Here is a 15,076-nt window from a genome sequence, read left to right as displayed (position 1 = left end):
AGATTTTGTCCGTTGCAGGAATTATGATGATGTTCCTTTTTCAGGATTGCCAAATCCTCGGGAATGGAGTGCCATCGTCGGAAGAAAAGGCAGCGCGAAAGAAAAAACAAACCTCGTTGTGCATTGGTAGTGCTCGCATTTTTTTTTCGCGATCGGCAGCCCGTTTTTCATTAAGGCTCCGTTCAGTTTGGAGAAATTCCAGAGGAATATGGAGGAATTTATGAGAAAAAACACTATTTCAGATAAAAAAAGAAGCGGATCAAGTCAGATTTAAGGGCACGCGAACGGAGCCTAAGAGAAAGTAGAAGTAGTTAAACAGTTATAACAATAGGCATCCCGGTAATCCCAAGATTACCAAGACCCCCGAGCACCCGATACAAGGAAACAAAAAAAACAAGCAAGAAAGGCGGAAGGGAGATGACTCTCCACCACAGCCCTAACCAACTAGACTTGCAGAAAAAAATCAATTCAACACAAAGGCTGCCAACTCAGAAACAAAGCCACGGTGACAAAGTATCCACCGATAATAAGAAACGGCGGCAAAGCATCCGCCAAGAGAGCAATAGCGACCAGGTAGCCGCTGTGAACAAGCGAGCGACTGCATCGGCAACATCAACAGCGACCAAGTAGCCGCTGTGAACCGATCAACTGCAACGGCAACATCAACAGCGACTAGGTAGCCGCTGTGAACCGCGTGACTGCGGCGGCAACATCCACAATGACCAGGTCGTAGCCGCTATGAACAGCCAAGCGACTGCAGCGGTAGCATCAACTGAGGCAGGGCAGACTGATGCGAAGAAAGGCATGAAGCACAAACAGGTACAGCACAGTATGGAGCAACTCCAGGCAGAGAAGCGGAAGGAGCCGAGGCACAGCCGCAAGAGCGCTCCAACGAAGCCTTCATGAAGGGAACTGCCATCCGCAGACGCCATCTTCGTTGACAAAAGCACACTGGACTTTTCATCCTAGAACCCACCCCGGCGACACGCACGATGAAGACAAGCTTCGACGATGCCTTCAGGAAGAAACATGACGCAGACTGCGCCACCACCGCCGGTCCGAGCAAGAAGATGGGCAGGGTAGACACCCAAGCAATGCAACACCGTGGGTCTGGGAGGAGTCCGGCAGCAAAGCAGCCAGGCCGGCAAGCACCACACCACGCCCCGCGCAAAACGACGACCATAGAACAGCGTACATCGAAGCCGGAGCGACCAAGCCGCGCCGCTAGCCTGGCCGTGGCCAGCACATGCCAAGGACCCGCCCGCTGCGGAGCGGGTCACCGGCCTACACATCTGAGCAGACGGTGGGAGCCGGGCCCTAGGCTGAGGGCCGGCCAGATCTGGGCACTAGTCGCTGCCGCCCCAGCCCCAGGCGCCTAGGAGGGCCTGGCAGCCTCCCCAGGCCACCGACCGACCAGATCCGGCCGCAAGCCCGCAGCGTCCGCTCGGCACGGACGTCGAGGCCACAGATCCGGAGGAACGGCTGGCGCCCTTCACCTCCCACGGCCAGCGGCAGTCGCCTGGAACGAGGCCTCCCTAGGACGCTGTGAGGGGAGGACCGGAGCACCGAACGCCACAACGCGAAGCCAAAGCCACCGCGGTAACGAAGCGCCAGCACCCGCTCCAGGAGCGGCCCTGCCGGCGACGCCGCAGATCCGGCAAGGGAGAGGCCAGATCCGACCCCAAGGGGCCTGGATCCAGACCGCCGACCGTGAACTCGTCGGAGAAACCCTGAGAAGAGGCATGGTGGTGGAGGAGGGGAAGGAAAGGGACCGCAACGGACACCTTTTTTCGGGTTGCTGCTGGCCGCCACCGCCGCACATCGGAGGACGGCGACGGCGGCCGGAGGGGAGGAGGGAGGTGGAAGCCTGAGGGGCGCTGACGAGGTCGCCCCCGAGTCGCCCAAGGGAGCGCTGGGGGGGGGGGGGTGGGGTGGGGGGAAAGGGAACATCCCATGTAATGATGTAAGTAACAAATGAATTTATAGTGCTCGCATTGCCGCTGCAATCAGTTTATACTTCAGAAAATGGTTGTCTATGCTAATAAGTCAGCCCCAGAACCAGCGATTTGCACTAAAACACTGTCCTCCTTTTGTCCTCCAAATCTCAAATCATTTCATTCTGAAGTCACACGAGACATTTAATCATTTTATTCTGAAGTCACACGAGACATTTAATTTTCTCGATTCGTGCCGTTGTTGGCAAGTCAGGATCAGGTTCGTGTAGTGCATCCTTGGCAAATGCAGACTGAATAATAGGAGTTTTTTTTAAGGTAAAGGAAACTTTTCTACTTTGGCCTCTGCAAGAGGTTTGCACGCACAACCAATTTTATTTTCATTGTAGTTTAGGCTCCAGGCTCTGGCTGATAAACACTCTCACCATAAGCTACAAAGGAATAAGAATAAATAATAATGGGAGGTATAAGAATCAGAAAATGAATAAAATAAATAATCAAAGGTCTAGGAATCAAAGGTAACGTATGTATGGACTTGGCGTGATGGGTTTTGGTTTTGTCAGGAACTGAGATAATTCACGTATTTAGAATAGCCCTCATATATACTGGCTCGTTCGCTTCGCTAAAAAAACAAACCGAAACACTGTTCTGGCTGATTTGTTGTGAGAGAAAAATATTGTTCTGACTAAAGAAACAAGCTGAAATGTATGGATTATAAGACAAGCGAACATAACCACTCTCGGAAAAGTTGATTCTAAGTCGGCTGCATAAGCATGACTAAAACAATCATCGAAAAAAAAAAAAAACAGCTGCAGGTTCACGTTCTTGAACAGGAGCCGCAGCCCTTGCCGTCCCTGAACAGGGGCTTGTTACCGCACGATGTCATTGCCGAAAACGGCGGCAGGTTCACGTTCTTGAATCCACAGGCACCACCTGCATGTAGAACAAATAATACAATTGATGGCACACGGCGACTCGGTTCAAAACAACGCTACGCACTGCATATGCACAATGAGACCATGCATGCACCGGCGTCCATGTATACGTACCGTCGTCATCAGGGCCGGAGCCGGTGGGCGCACCGTACCAGGTGGCCCTAGCAGCCTCCCAGTTGGTATCGGCGGTGAAGTCGGAGGCGTTAAAGCTCACCGGTATCGCAAATGAGCCACACGTTGCAAGGAGCAAGAGAAGTGCACCAAGTGCAACTACTGTGGAGGACAAGGTGGCCATCATAGTACTTGAGAGGGCAGTTATTAGAGCTATTAGTAGGCAGACAGGAGAAGTTCTGTGTGTCTCGATGGTCGAGGAAGAGCAACCTTGCAGTGGTATTTATCAGTGGCGGGCTTAGTATTTTGGAGCTGGGTATTCAAAATGTATAGGGGTAAAAAACAATCACAATCAGACCAACAGCCTAATATTTGACATGTATAATGCCGCATAGTATATATAGGAAATATATAACACATAATTGAGTATGATTTCATATATTCAAGAATTTTGGCATAAATTGAGCATATAACTCCCCTTTGCTCAACCTCATCTTGTGACTGTTTCTTCCCTTTGCAAGAAAGTTCTCAAATCTATAGTACCACTATTTTCTCTCTTCATACTGACCTAAAATAAAATCAAGAGACTAGGCTAAGTAATTTAGGGACAAATTGCTATTCCTAACAAATTGAATAGGAAATTCGAAACCTGAATCTCAACTTACACGAACATGTCCTCGCTGCCTCGCTGGTCGGCGGTCGCTGCTAGCCTGCTGTGTCTGCGTGCTGGTGCTGCTGCCGCGGGCCGGTGCCGCGCAGCCCCGGTGCGTGCTTCCGCCTGCCGGGCGTCGGCTGCTGCATGCTGCTGCCGACCTGCCCCTGCCCTGGAGGAGACTGGAGTCCGCCGTCCGTGCGCGATGGCGCAGTGCCCCCGTGCCGCCGCCGCCGCCGCCCGCCGGCCACCAAGGCGCCGCGCCGCCGCCACTCGAAGTTAGGCAAGGGTTCGCCGGACGCCGGTTTGAGAGAAAACGCGGAGTTGCGGGCGGTCTTCCCTCCCGACTCCCGTGACCGTTGGGAGCTGGCGTTGTTGGGCCTGCGGGTGAGAATATGGGCTGCTGGGGTGGGGGAGGAACGAGTAAAAAGATGTTATTTTGGGCTGTGGATCTTGCGCACCGGCTGAGGAAGAGGCGGCGGGCCAAGGAGGTGGCAGCGGGCTGACGATGCGGCGGCGCTGGTCGAGGAGTCGGCGGCGTCTGATCTTGCCCTCGCACTCGCACCGGCTGACGAAGAGGCGGCGGGCCAAGGAGGCGGATTGGGTTGAGGAGCTGGCGGCGGGGGTCGAGCACGCGGCGATGCCGGATCTGCCCGCGCACCAGCTGAGGAGGAGGTGACAGACCAAGGAGGTGGCGCAGGTCGAGGAGCTGACGGCCGGCCGAGGACGCGGGGACGCCGGATCTCGCCCTATGGCAGAGGATGCGGCACGACGACTGTGGAATCGCGCTCACCGTCGTCGCCCTCCACCATCGTCGCGCTCGTCGTGTCAGTTTGCCCATGCCCTCACTCTCTCGGCGGTGCGCGCGGGCCTAGGCTTCTCACGGCCTCCGTGCATTGTCTCCCTGTGTGTCCAACCACGCCCCGGTGACAAGAGAAACCGGCGGCCTTGAATGTGCTTACCACGACAAGTTGCAGGTCGATCCAGCACTAGTGCGTCGTTGCCTTCTCAACTGAAGAACTCCAACTACAATCCAACCTGTTACTGTTTGATGAATTTCCATGCACAGGGAGATGACATCGGTGACTCTATGCATCACGTACGCCCACTCTAGGTCATCACTCACTCACCAGGATGCAGGAAATGCATAACAAACTAATCCAGGCGCTGCTGTGAGGGCATCTGATCACTCTTTCAGGTGCAAATTTCAGGAGTCCTCTTTGCATTCTTCTTAGTCTAAATCAAAATCCAGTTTGATTTAGATTTTTTGTGCAAATCTATCTGAACGAATATCAGTATGTTTGCTTATTAGAATTTTTAGTGCACTGCAGCAAAGCTCTGAGATACAATCGAAACACAATTAGAAACAGGAACACTGAATGCCAGACCTAAGAACAGAGGAACTACAACTTTTGCATATCTGCCAAAATAAATTTCTTGTAGAAATAACCTGTGGACTGCATTGCCACATCCCTATATAAATGATCAGTACATTGACCAGATCTTGTAATATTAGCATCCATTCTATTAGCAGTTCCTAAATATTATTATAGCCAAAAGAATGATACAGTTCAGGGGACTAATAATTGTTGATACATCTGCAAAAGGGGCCTGCTAATTCCATCATCTTCGTACAATACAACTATTCACATGAGATTATTCAGTATCTTCGTACAATACAACTATTCGCATGAGATTATTCAGTTTCATAGAGTTTGTTATTTGGTCCTACTCTTATGTATTTGATAGCTGAGATATAGATAAGTGTTTGTTCATTGTCTTAATTCTTATGCTTCACAATCTGTGGTGGTTAGAGGCTGAGTGAATTATCATAGTATCTGTCTGCAATACTTCGTGCTTCTTTTTACCACTATTTACAGTTTTCATTAGAATGTGGCCTTTATTTCAGTTTAATTTTTTGGTAGTACATGGAAGGTGATTACTGGACTTGAGGGTGTGCCTGCACGTACAGTTGATCGCAATTTCTTATAATTTTCATTAGAATGTGGTCCTTATTTCAGTATAATTTAAATTTTCACTATCCATATTCCATACATGAGTGCATCTGTTTTATTTTTCCTGAATTTTCTCCAGGGCAACAGGTTGTTGATCGATGATACCTCTTATCTGACGGGACTTCAAGACCTGGGCATCAGTCGACACGGGCCCAGCATCGCATGGATTGATTCACTTTCAGGGCTCCCTCAGCTCATCTAACAGGTTTTGACATTGCCATACCTTGTTTGCATTTGCCTTCGTCAAATTCTGATGCAGCAACTCACGTCCTTCCACTGCAGTGGAAGGAGCGGCGGCCTGTGTGTCCATCGACTTCAACTGTGTCCAGGCATTCTTTTGCGTGGGATCAAGCCCTCACATGCAATTGCGTCGTCGCACAGCGTCGCCCACGGACGTCAAACACACTTGCAATTGCGTCGCCAGCATCTCATTTGTTAGTCAATCTCTCTCTCTTGCTTGCCACTCATCCGATCTTAGATTAATTTAATGATAGTCACTGCTTGCCACTCCAATTCCGATCATATCTGAGATTAATTTCATGAGTTGTTTTTTATTCAGAATTTTATCGATACTCTATTCTGAAACTTCATCCTTTCAGTTCATTAACTTAAGAAAAAAACAAAAGTTGATGAATCCTGTGCAATACCGAATGCTCGAATGGGACAAATAAAAAACCGCATGATACACTCCATTTGAAGTGATGTCCTATGTTCAGCACTAGAGATACATTGTTACAATATTGGTAGTTCTTAATATGATAGCAGGACAGCCTGCCTTTCAGAGTCATCCATAGCCACTGCTGCATATATTGGTTTTCACAAATTACACTGATCAATCAATCATTTTATTTTCCAAAATTTCTACTGATTTCTGAATGAAAAATCCTCTTTTTCTTGAATCCCGAGAATGTATTGGTTTATTGATGGATGTAAAATCTTCTAAATTTGGAAGAAAAAAAATTTGTTCTTACTGCACTTCCAGGAGTTTAGCTGTCACTCCAAGTGAGCTATATGATGACCTCGTGGGCTGTTTGCTTCTGGGAGGATTTAGCTGGGAATTTCTTGTGTGTTGTTTGAGCTATATACTATTAATCTATCTCATATGTTTACATTGTTCCAAATTTCATATCATCAACACAAGTCTTTCGGTTGCTCAATGAAGAATTCCTTCAATCCCAGTTAATAGACGGAATTTCATAAGTGTTTCATAAAGGATTTTACAGTGCCTGAGGGGATATTTGTATGTATGGCAATATAGTTTATGCAACTAACTCCAAGGACCCATATATGCAGAAAGATTCTGGATTTAGATTTAATACAAAACTGCATGACTGAGTGTTTGAGTGTCACCAATGTAGATCTCATTGCTGCTTTGACCTTGAAAATGGTTGAACTAACAATTCTAGACATTTCTTTGGAGCATGTTGATCTTTGGTTGAACATCCATTTTCTTGCATCCATTTGTTACTATGAATGAGCATGCACAGCGAGGAACTTTCTACTATTGTCTTTCATACTTGCACATTTCTGCATTCTTTTTCCTTTGATGATGACATCACCATTCACCATTCCTTTGGCAAATACAGGTTCTGACTTTTTTTCCTTTGCCATCACCATTCACCTCGAGTCATTGGCGGTCGTTCTATGGACCTACAACCCGTCGTGTAATTGATGTGATCACCCATCAGTGCCTCGCTGCCTCAGGTTCATCCCTTCTTCAAGTAACTGATTTCTAAATGCTTGTTGCTTATTTGAGATCACACAATTTTATTTATGGATTGCGAATATCACATACCTATAAGTAGATTGTTTAGAATGGTAAGGTAGCAGCAGGACTAGGAATTCTTACTACTTGTTTGCTTGTCAATACCTATTCAGAAGATGCTTGTGATATTCATCTTAGTACTTGAGCCGCCTGTAGTCGAGTACATGGTGGGCGGAATGTTACACTTGACGGGAAGCATGTTCTTTTAATTTGCTAGCTTAAAAGAATATGGTCAGCGGAATGCTACACTTGACAGGAAGCATGTTCTAGGTTGGGACCATGAGCTTTGAACTAGAAATAATCTTGTACTTTTTTCAAGCCCTTTCCTATGCTCTGTGTCTCATGAAGTGTTTCTTCCTTGTAGGATGGCTTTGACTGATGCCCTCTCAAATTTGCAGTGTATGCAATATCTGATGGAAATAAGAAGATAGGCTGAACGAGCATGTTCCAAGCTGTAAATTGCTACAATCAAGAAAAGGTTTTGCCCTTGCATGGGTTCCTATTGAATTTACCAGACCATTATATATTGAATAAGTTAATAATTTTTAGTATATTGATCTTGGCCCAGGTAAAAGATCCCAGCTTACAGACTAGACTTACTTGACCATGGTCCATGTATGTTTATGGGAGTGCATCTTACCCATATATTGTATTATTTTGATGGTGGATCTAAAAAGTAAACAATTTAGGTGTAGATGGTAGACTTTTAATCATTGGCTTCTAAGGAGGTGCATAGTAATAAATAGAATTACAAGCTGTGGTTGCAAGACGTTTGACCGCACAAAGTGTTTAGGTTACCCATGTCTGTGTACTCAATTGAAACCATGGTACACACAAGATATTTCTTTCATATGTGTTAGCTGAAAAATACATAGGGACGTTTGGATTTTGAAACCCGTAGCAACGCACGGGCACGAAACGAACCTAGTGCAAATTAAAGGAGATGGCAGCCGGCGCTATTATTTTCGCTATCCGTGTGGAGTCTATCGACGGTGCGTGGCGTATAAGTTCGGAAGCCAGCAGAATGGGGCGTTGTCTCACATACCGTGCTGTGCCTGTACTGTGCAGCTAGTCTCCCACCGATTGCACGTGATCTTCGATCTTGTAGTCGTCCTTCTCCATGCCATTTGCAAATTGACAAGGTGCTGGAACGGGAAGCCTGCGACTGCAAGCATGGGAGAACGTGAAGTTGCCTCCTTTTTTCTTCATGCGTGATTTGCTTCTCAGCTCATCTGATCGTCGTGCTGGTGGTACGGTACTGCTGGATCAGATCGACTGGCACTTGCAAGGCGCAGTACTAGCACGAAGCATGCAGCACCCGGGAAACGTGAGTTTGACCCAGAACGTGCGGCCAGATTGTTGCGGTGGCCGGTGTTGTCCGAAGGCCCGGCGTTGCTCACGTGTAGCGTCGCGTGGCACGGCAAGCAGGGAGGGAGGACGGCCTGTGCAGCACGCAATGACACAAGGCCTCGCTTCCACAAGCTCGCGACCGCTAGACAACAGAGGCGCTGGAAGCTATCTCGGCCCAACAAGGGCAGTGCCACGGGTGCCGGGCATGTGCGAGCGCGAGGGCCGACGATCTCGCGGGCCCCGGGAATCCGGTGCGAGGCCTCGGGCCCTCGGCCGACGTGACCTTCCCACCACTGGTTCGCTCGACAGCCCGGGCCCGGCGGCGGTTGCCTTCTCCCTCGCGGTGGCCCGCCCCTCACATGCCGAGCCGTCGCCGTCGCCGTCCGGCTCCGTTCTCGCGCACATGCGCCTGCAGCTATCTGAGCGTCAGTTACGTCGTCTCGTTCCGGATCCGGAGATAAACAAAAAGAAATCGATAATTGAGAGACCAGGGCAGGGCTCTCGTTTTCTCATGCATCTTGTCTCTCTTATTATGTACTACTACTATATATACCACATATGTAATTATAGTTTATTATCTCCGTCCCTAGCTCAAAAGTGACATTTTAGCTTGTATTAAGTCAAACTATCTCAAATCCTACTAAATTTATATAAAAATACTAATATTAATGATATTAAAAATATATCATTTAATTTATCATAGAATATATTTTCACAGCATACATATTTGGTGTCATGTATGTTTATTTTTTTTCCTTTAAATGTGATCAAATTTAACCTAAAACAAAACTAAAATGTCACAATTTACGAGGCAGAGATAGTACTAAGAAGGAAAGCTTATCAGCACCTAAACTGCTACCCAACACCTCGCTGCACATCGCTTTTGTTGCACAAGTATCAGCCTGCATGATGCATCTAGCCAGTTTGGCAGTACCTTATTTAGTGGAGCTGGAGCCATTTTAAAAATCGTTTGACAAAAAGGCTTCATTGATAATTTTGTTATAATTTACGCCAAGTTTCTGAGGAGTCAAGAGAAATCACAGACTTCGTCTCCTCGGTAGTCGCGGGGAGCCATTTGTTGGCATGCACCGTTTATTTGCTCAGGGACATAGCTAGAATAAATCCATGAAGAGTACGTTTGCTCTATGAGTGTGAGGTTTTTTTGATACGAAGGTATAAATATGATGAAAATTTGCCTTTTCTCATTGTTTTTTTTTTACTTTTATATATACCTTCGCCTCTGCGTTTAGCATGGCATCGCGGCAGGAGCTGGAACAAGGTGCCGTGCAAAAACTGGTGTACAGATCTTGTCCAACACCCGCTGCTAGCTAGTTCAAGGGCTACACCTGCAGCTTCCCGTAATTTGGTGCGGTCATTGGAAGTGACTGGCCGGGGTTTGACGCCAGTAATTACGGCAAGAATCCAGTTCTTGCCACTTTAAGTTATCTGACTTTGCCGCCTGGCTCTCACAGTAGCCGAAATCATTATGTCACACGGTTAATTATACTCCGATCCTATATAGATAACCTTTGTTACGAGGGAAATTAAAGTGCTTTGGACGGAAAGGGACTTGAGGATTAGCATATCCTTTCCGTTGAACCAACGGACCACACTGATTGTAATTAAGCACTGGTGAGATTTTGTCCGTTGCAGGGAATTATGATGATGTTCCTTTTCAGGATTGCCAAAATCCACGGGAGTGGAGTGCCATCAGAAGAAAAGGCAGCGTGAAAGAAAAACAAACTTCGCTGTGCAGTGATAGCTAGTGCTCCCATTGTCGCTGCAATCAGTTTACAATTCAGAAAAAGTTTTTTTTTTACAACAGAATTCAGAAAAAGGTTGTGCTAATAAGTCAGCCCTGTAACCCGTGATTTGTACTAAAACAGCACCCTTCTTTTGTCCTCCAAATCTCAATCATTTTATTCTGAAGTCACACGAGACATTGTATTTTCCCGATTCGTACCCTTGTTAGCAAGCCAGGATCAGGTTCGTGTAGTGTCCTTGGCAAATGCAGACTGAATAATAGTAGCAGCAGTTTTTTAGGTAATAAAGGAAACTTTTCTCTACTTTGGCCTCTGCAAGAGGTTTGCAGGCACAACAAATTTTCAATGCCAGTTCAGGCTCCAGCCTCTGGCTGATAAACACTCCCACACCATAAGCGACAAATAAGGAATAAGAATAAATAATGGGAGGTATACGAGTCAGAAAATGAATAAAATAAATAATCAAAGGTAACGTATGTATGGACTTCGCGTGATGGGTTTTGGTTTTGTCAGGAACTATGTATTTATAATGGCCCTCATATATATATATGATACTTTCGGAAATGTTGATTTAAGTCGGCTGCATAACCATGCCGCCTGAAACAATGATCGCAAAAGAAAAAAAAACATGATTGAAACAAAAGAGATATCGAACGAAGCAGAGACACAATATGGCACACAAAATACCGTTAATAATTTATAATCTTAGGGTACATGATGCATTGACAATGGGCGGGAAAGCGTATGCAAATTAACTTTCCTTCCTCCATTTCCCAGTCTTCAAATCCCTGAATTAATGAAGCCACGCGCACCAACACCCTACTAGTAACTGACTGAGGCACCTCAGTGGCTCATCAGTCCCATGGAGCAACACAATACTAGAACCAAACTAATCAACCACAATGACACCGAATTATTGTGCTGCGCAGCAGCAGATTGCTAATACTGGACGATGGAACGGTAGTAGGTGTTGGGCACCCAGTTGGCCGGGATGACTTGGTTGGCCACCAGCGTCTTGCCGGACTCGTTGGTGATGCGCAGCGAGAACGGCGCGGTGAGGCGGTGGCCGGAGTCCAGCCTCCAGATGGATCCCCAGGACTCGCGCATCGGCGTCCACGACCCGGAGTTGGCCTCCATGAGGTCCACCTGCACCACGTCGCCGTCGCCGTCTTCGAACTCGACAAGCACCGCGAAGTAGACGGGGTTGGAGCCCTCCTCGACGTGGAAAGTCACCTTCTGCCCGGGGTAGTTGCAGGGCACCCTACACAGGAGGAACAAGCCATGTGATATGCTTGGATTAGGCAAGTTTCAGAACACTGCTTTGTCCACTGGTCTGCATGCACGCAAACGCCAAATTGTAAAGCGGAAGTACTACTAATATTGTGCGAATTGAATCTGCATGGGGCCCAGTTAAACCGGTCGTTCTCGTTAGAGTTGGTTGAGCAAAAGTGCAAGGGCTCCACGACGGCAAAATTAAGTAGCTAGACGGTCTCGAGATATGATTCTGTTGGCGTAGGGCCTCCAGCTGATGATCAGCCGGCCGGTCGTCTGTGCGTGGTGGTTCTGTGCAACGAGCGGTGCGTGTTACCCACCTCTTGAACTGGATGTCGATGATGCCGGCGTGGCGGAGCTCGTCGTTGCGGCCGGGCTTGGCCATGGCGCCGAACGCCGTGCCGCTGAGGTCGAAGTGGTACTTGGCCACGGGGTAGTAGTTCATGTCAGTGATGATCACCGTCTCTGGGTTGCCCGAGCAGGCATCGTTGTTTGTGCATCGTATCTGGAAAAGAAAGTAAAACGGAGTTAGTTACTCAAAAATCAAAACTATGCTCCAGCTTTCCGTTTCCATTAAGGCAGGCACCAAAGGATCTTCGTCTGACCAATTACCTGGTAGCAGGAGCCGCAGCCCTTGCCGTCCTTGAACAGGGGCTCGTTGCCGCACGATGTCATTGCCGAGAACGGCGGCAGGTTCACGTTCTTGAATCCACAGGCGCCACCTGCATGCAGCAGAACAAATAATTGATGCATGGCACACGGCGGCGCACTGTAGTTCAGACTCGGTTCAAAACAACCCTAGCTATGCACTGCATGCACAATGAGACCATGCATGCGCGCACCGGCGTTCGTGTATACGTACCGTCGTCATCAGGGCCGGCGCCGGTGGGCGCACCGTACCAGGTGGCCCTGGCAGCGTCCCAGTTGGGATCGGCGGTGAAGTCGGAGGCGTTAAAGCTCACCGGTCTCGCGCATGAGCCACACGTTGCAAGGAGCAAGAAGAGAAGTGCAACTACTGTAGAGGGCAAGGTGGCCATCATAGTACTTGTTGAGAGGGCAGCTATTAGAGCTATTAGCAGGCAAACAGGAGAAGTTCTGTGTGTCTCGATGGTCGAGGAAGAGCAACCTTGCAGTGGTATTTATAGGCAGGAAATGCATCGGAGGAACGCATAGTGGGCCGCGCGCGATCGCCATCAACGGCCGTTGCACCTGACTTGCTTTGGTAGGGGTCACATGGCTCTGGAGCAAATCATGGGAGGAATAGAGATGGCTTCGGCCTTCGGGTCATCAGGTCATGCGTGCGCTATTTTAGAAAGTAACGGCTTCTTGGCAGCTATCGCATATACTAACATTACTCATGTAGTATAAAAAAATACCCACGTACCGGTATGCCGTTAATTCTTTTGAGATTTTAAAAATACTCTCATATTCAGAAATTAGCAGTGCTGTACTGCTGTGTGAGTGCGACGATGCACGTTAGGAACAGAAGACACGAGGAACATACCCTACGCGTTGCTACATGAATTGTGAATAAATTTTACTCTAATAGAAAACTGAATATCTTTGAGGGCCAAACACCCTTAAGGAAACCTTGAAAACCATCAGCAAAATCATTTGAGGCGGCCGATCCTCAAGGAAGGACCACCAAGAATAGAGAGCAAGGGAAATTCAATTACCTTGGGGTTTAGCCATCAATAAAACAAAGACAGGGTCAAAATTTTCATATTGTCACTAGTAGAGAACAGACCTTTGATCCTCGGCTAAAATGGGCTCTAGTCCCAGAATTTTTTTTCCCCGGGACTAGAAATACCTTTAGTCCCGGTTGGTGGCTCCAACCGGGATTAAAGGTCCCTGCCCAACGGCTACTGCGCCAGACAGAGGTGGCAGGGACCTTTAGTCCCGGTTGGAGCCACCAACCAGGACTAAAGGTATACTTTTACTCCCGGTTGGTGGATTCAACCGGGAGTAAAGGTCTACTCCCGGGCCGTGGCTACGTCCGGGGTTGAAAAGTTACCTTTAGTCCCGGTTGGAGCCACCAACCGGGACTAAATGTTCTCCCTTTATATATCGGCCGTCTCCTTCTTCCTCCCCGAGCCCGAGCTCAGCACATTTTGAAACTCACTGCACTAGTGTTCTTGCTTCCTCCCTCCCTCCATTGTTCCTCCATCCATTCTTCGATTCCTCCGTCGATTTCTTCGATTCCTCCGTCGATTCTTCAGTTGTAAAGGTTACCAATCTCATACTCTCATTTTTCACCATTGTCTTATGCCATTTTGTTCACTATATATATATGGTTCTTTATTGTGGTTTTTTTCATTTGTAAGCAATTTGAGCTCAAAATCACTTCAAGCTTGCATATTTACATGAAAGAAGGTTAAAGTATATATAAATATAAACTTAGAAAATAGTTAGAAAATTATAGCAAATCCGTACTAGTTGAACTTGCGGACCGTGTTCAGCTCGGCGAGCATGTTCTCTGCCGAGCGGTAACGGATGTCAAGGAGGAGCTTTGATTCTACGAGGGAGAGCGACAACGGTCGTGGAAGACCGTGTTCCCTTCCTCGTAGAATCGGAGCTCTTCCTTGACCAAGTACGGTGCCGTCCGGTGGAGAAATGCTCGTCAAGATGATCACGTAAGCAAGGTCAACTAGTACGGATGGTTATTTATTCACATGTCCCGATATCGTCGCAGTAGTCTGTCAATCACCATACCTAAACGTAGTATATATAAATATAAACTTAGAAAATAGTTAGAAAATTATAGAAAATCCATACTAGTTGAACTACGTACGAGATGATCAGGCGAGATGACCCTGGTGATATTGAGGGCGAACGTCCGCGTAAGAAAATCCCTGCCAAGGTTATATGGTATGCTCCTATAATACCACGCTTGAAACGTCTATTCAGAAACAAAGAACATGCAAAATTGTTACGATGGCACAAAGAAGACCGTAAGGTAGACAATATGTTGAGACACCCTGCTGATGGGTCCCAGTGGAGAGCAATCGACAGAGAATTCCCGGAGTTTGCAAATGACGCAAGAAACTTAAGGTTTGCTTTAAGTACAGATGGTATCAATCCTTTTGGAGAGCAGAACAGTAGTCATAACACTTGGCCTGTTACTCTAAGTATCTACAACATTCCTCCTTGGTTATGCATGAAGCGGAAGTTCATTATGATGCATGTGCTCATCCAAGGCCCGAAGCAACCTAGCAATGACATCGATGTGTACCTGAGACCACTTATTGACGAACTTCTCAT

At 47.4% G+C, this 15,076-nt stretch overlaps 3 protein-coding genes and 1 long non-coding RNA gene across 8 annotated transcripts; 1 reads left to right on the top strand and 3 right to left on the bottom strand.

The window, feature by feature from the left end:
* Positions 1–2,769: 2,769 nt before the first annotated feature.
* On the bottom strand, positions 2,770–3,182 carry LOC136462802 (expansin-B3-like). Its single transcript, XM_066461851.1, has 2 exons — positions 3,002–3,182; positions 2,770–2,885 (listed from the first exon to the last, which is right to left on the bottom strand). The coding sequence occupies exons 1-2, from the start codon at positions 3,180–3,182 to the stop codon at positions 2,770–2,772; spliced, it is 297 nt and encodes a 98-aa protein (XP_066317948.1).
* LOC136540456 (uncharacterized) lies at positions 2,785–4,491 on the bottom strand. 2 transcript variants are annotated; one of them, XR_010779957.1, is made up of 3 exons: positions 3,664–4,491; positions 3,002–3,566; positions 2,785–2,885 (listed from the first exon to the last, which is right to left on the bottom strand). XR_010779957.1 is itself a non-coding variant. In XM_066532469.1 (2 exons), the coding sequence occupies exons 1-2, from the start codon at positions 4,489–4,491 to the stop codon at positions 3,704–3,706; spliced, it is 708 nt and encodes a 235-aa protein (XP_066388566.1). The 2 variants fall into 2 exon arrangements, 1 of the variants encoding a protein (XP_066388566.1); XM_066532469.1 differs by lacking the exons at positions 2,785–2,885; positions 3,002–3,566 and having other exon boundaries at positions 3,704–4,031; positions 4,112–4,491.
* Positions 4,489–8,247, top strand: LOC136540478 (uncharacterized). Of its 4 annotated transcripts, none has more exons than XR_010779964.1 (5): positions 4,489–4,627; positions 4,720–4,848; positions 5,745–5,870; positions 5,948–7,369; positions 7,544–8,247. It is a non-coding gene; the product is annotated as an uncharacterized lncRNA (long non-coding RNA). The 4 variants fall into 4 exon arrangements; XR_010779966.1 differs by having other exon boundaries at positions 4,517–4,642; XR_010779963.1 differs by lacking the exon at positions 4,489–4,627 and having other exon boundaries at positions 4,721–4,848; positions 5,948–6,099; positions 7,252–7,369.
* A 2,968-nt stretch (positions 8,248–11,215) lies between these two features.
* LOC136540445 (expansin-B3-like) lies at positions 11,216–12,915 on the bottom strand. Its single transcript, XM_066532456.1, has 4 exons — positions 12,678–12,915; positions 12,428–12,537; positions 12,136–12,320; positions 11,216–11,804 (listed from the first exon to the last, which is right to left on the bottom strand). The coding sequence occupies exons 1-4, from the start codon at positions 12,853–12,855 to the stop codon at positions 11,483–11,485; spliced, it is 795 nt and encodes a 264-aa protein (XP_066388553.1). The 5' UTR covers positions 12,856–12,915; the 3' UTR covers positions 11,216–11,482.
* Positions 12,916–15,076: the final 2,161 nt, after the last annotated feature.

Source organism: Miscanthus floridulus, chromosome 1, assembly GCF_019320115.1.
Source record: "Miscanthus floridulus cultivar M001 chromosome 1, ASM1932011v1, whole genome shotgun sequence".
NCBI lineage: Eukaryota > Viridiplantae > Streptophyta > Magnoliopsida > Poales > Poaceae > Miscanthus > Miscanthus floridulus.
This window is presented reverse-complemented; position numbering and strand designations above follow the sequence as displayed.

Coding starts and splice junctions, on each gene's coding strand:
- LOC136462802 (XM_066461851.1), bottom strand. CDS start 3,182: ATGGCCACCTTGTCCTCCACAGTAGTTGCACTTGGTGCACTTCTCTTG. Junction 2,886..3,001: donor CTCCGGCCCTGATGACGACG/GTACGTATACAT, acceptor TTCTACATGCAG/GTGGTGCCTGTGGATTCAAG.
- LOC136540456 (XM_066532469.1), bottom strand. CDS start 4,491: ATGGGCAAACTGACACGACGAGCGCGACGATGGTGGAGGGCGACGACG. Junction 4,032..4,111: donor CGCCGCCTCTTCCTCAGCCG/GTGCGCAAGATC, acceptor TCTCACCCGCAG/GCCCAACAACGCCAGCTCCC.
- LOC136540445 (XM_066532456.1), bottom strand. CDS start 12,855: ATGATGGCCACCTTGCCCTCTACAGTAGTTGCACTTCTCTTCTTGCTC. Junction 12,538..12,677: donor CGCCGGCCCTGATGACGACG/GTACGTATACAC, acceptor TGCTGCATGCAG/GTGGCGCCTGTGGATTCAAG. Junction 12,321..12,427: donor GCTGCGGCTCCTGCTACCAG/GTAATTGGTCAG, acceptor TTTCTTTTCCAG/ATACGATGCACAAACAACGA.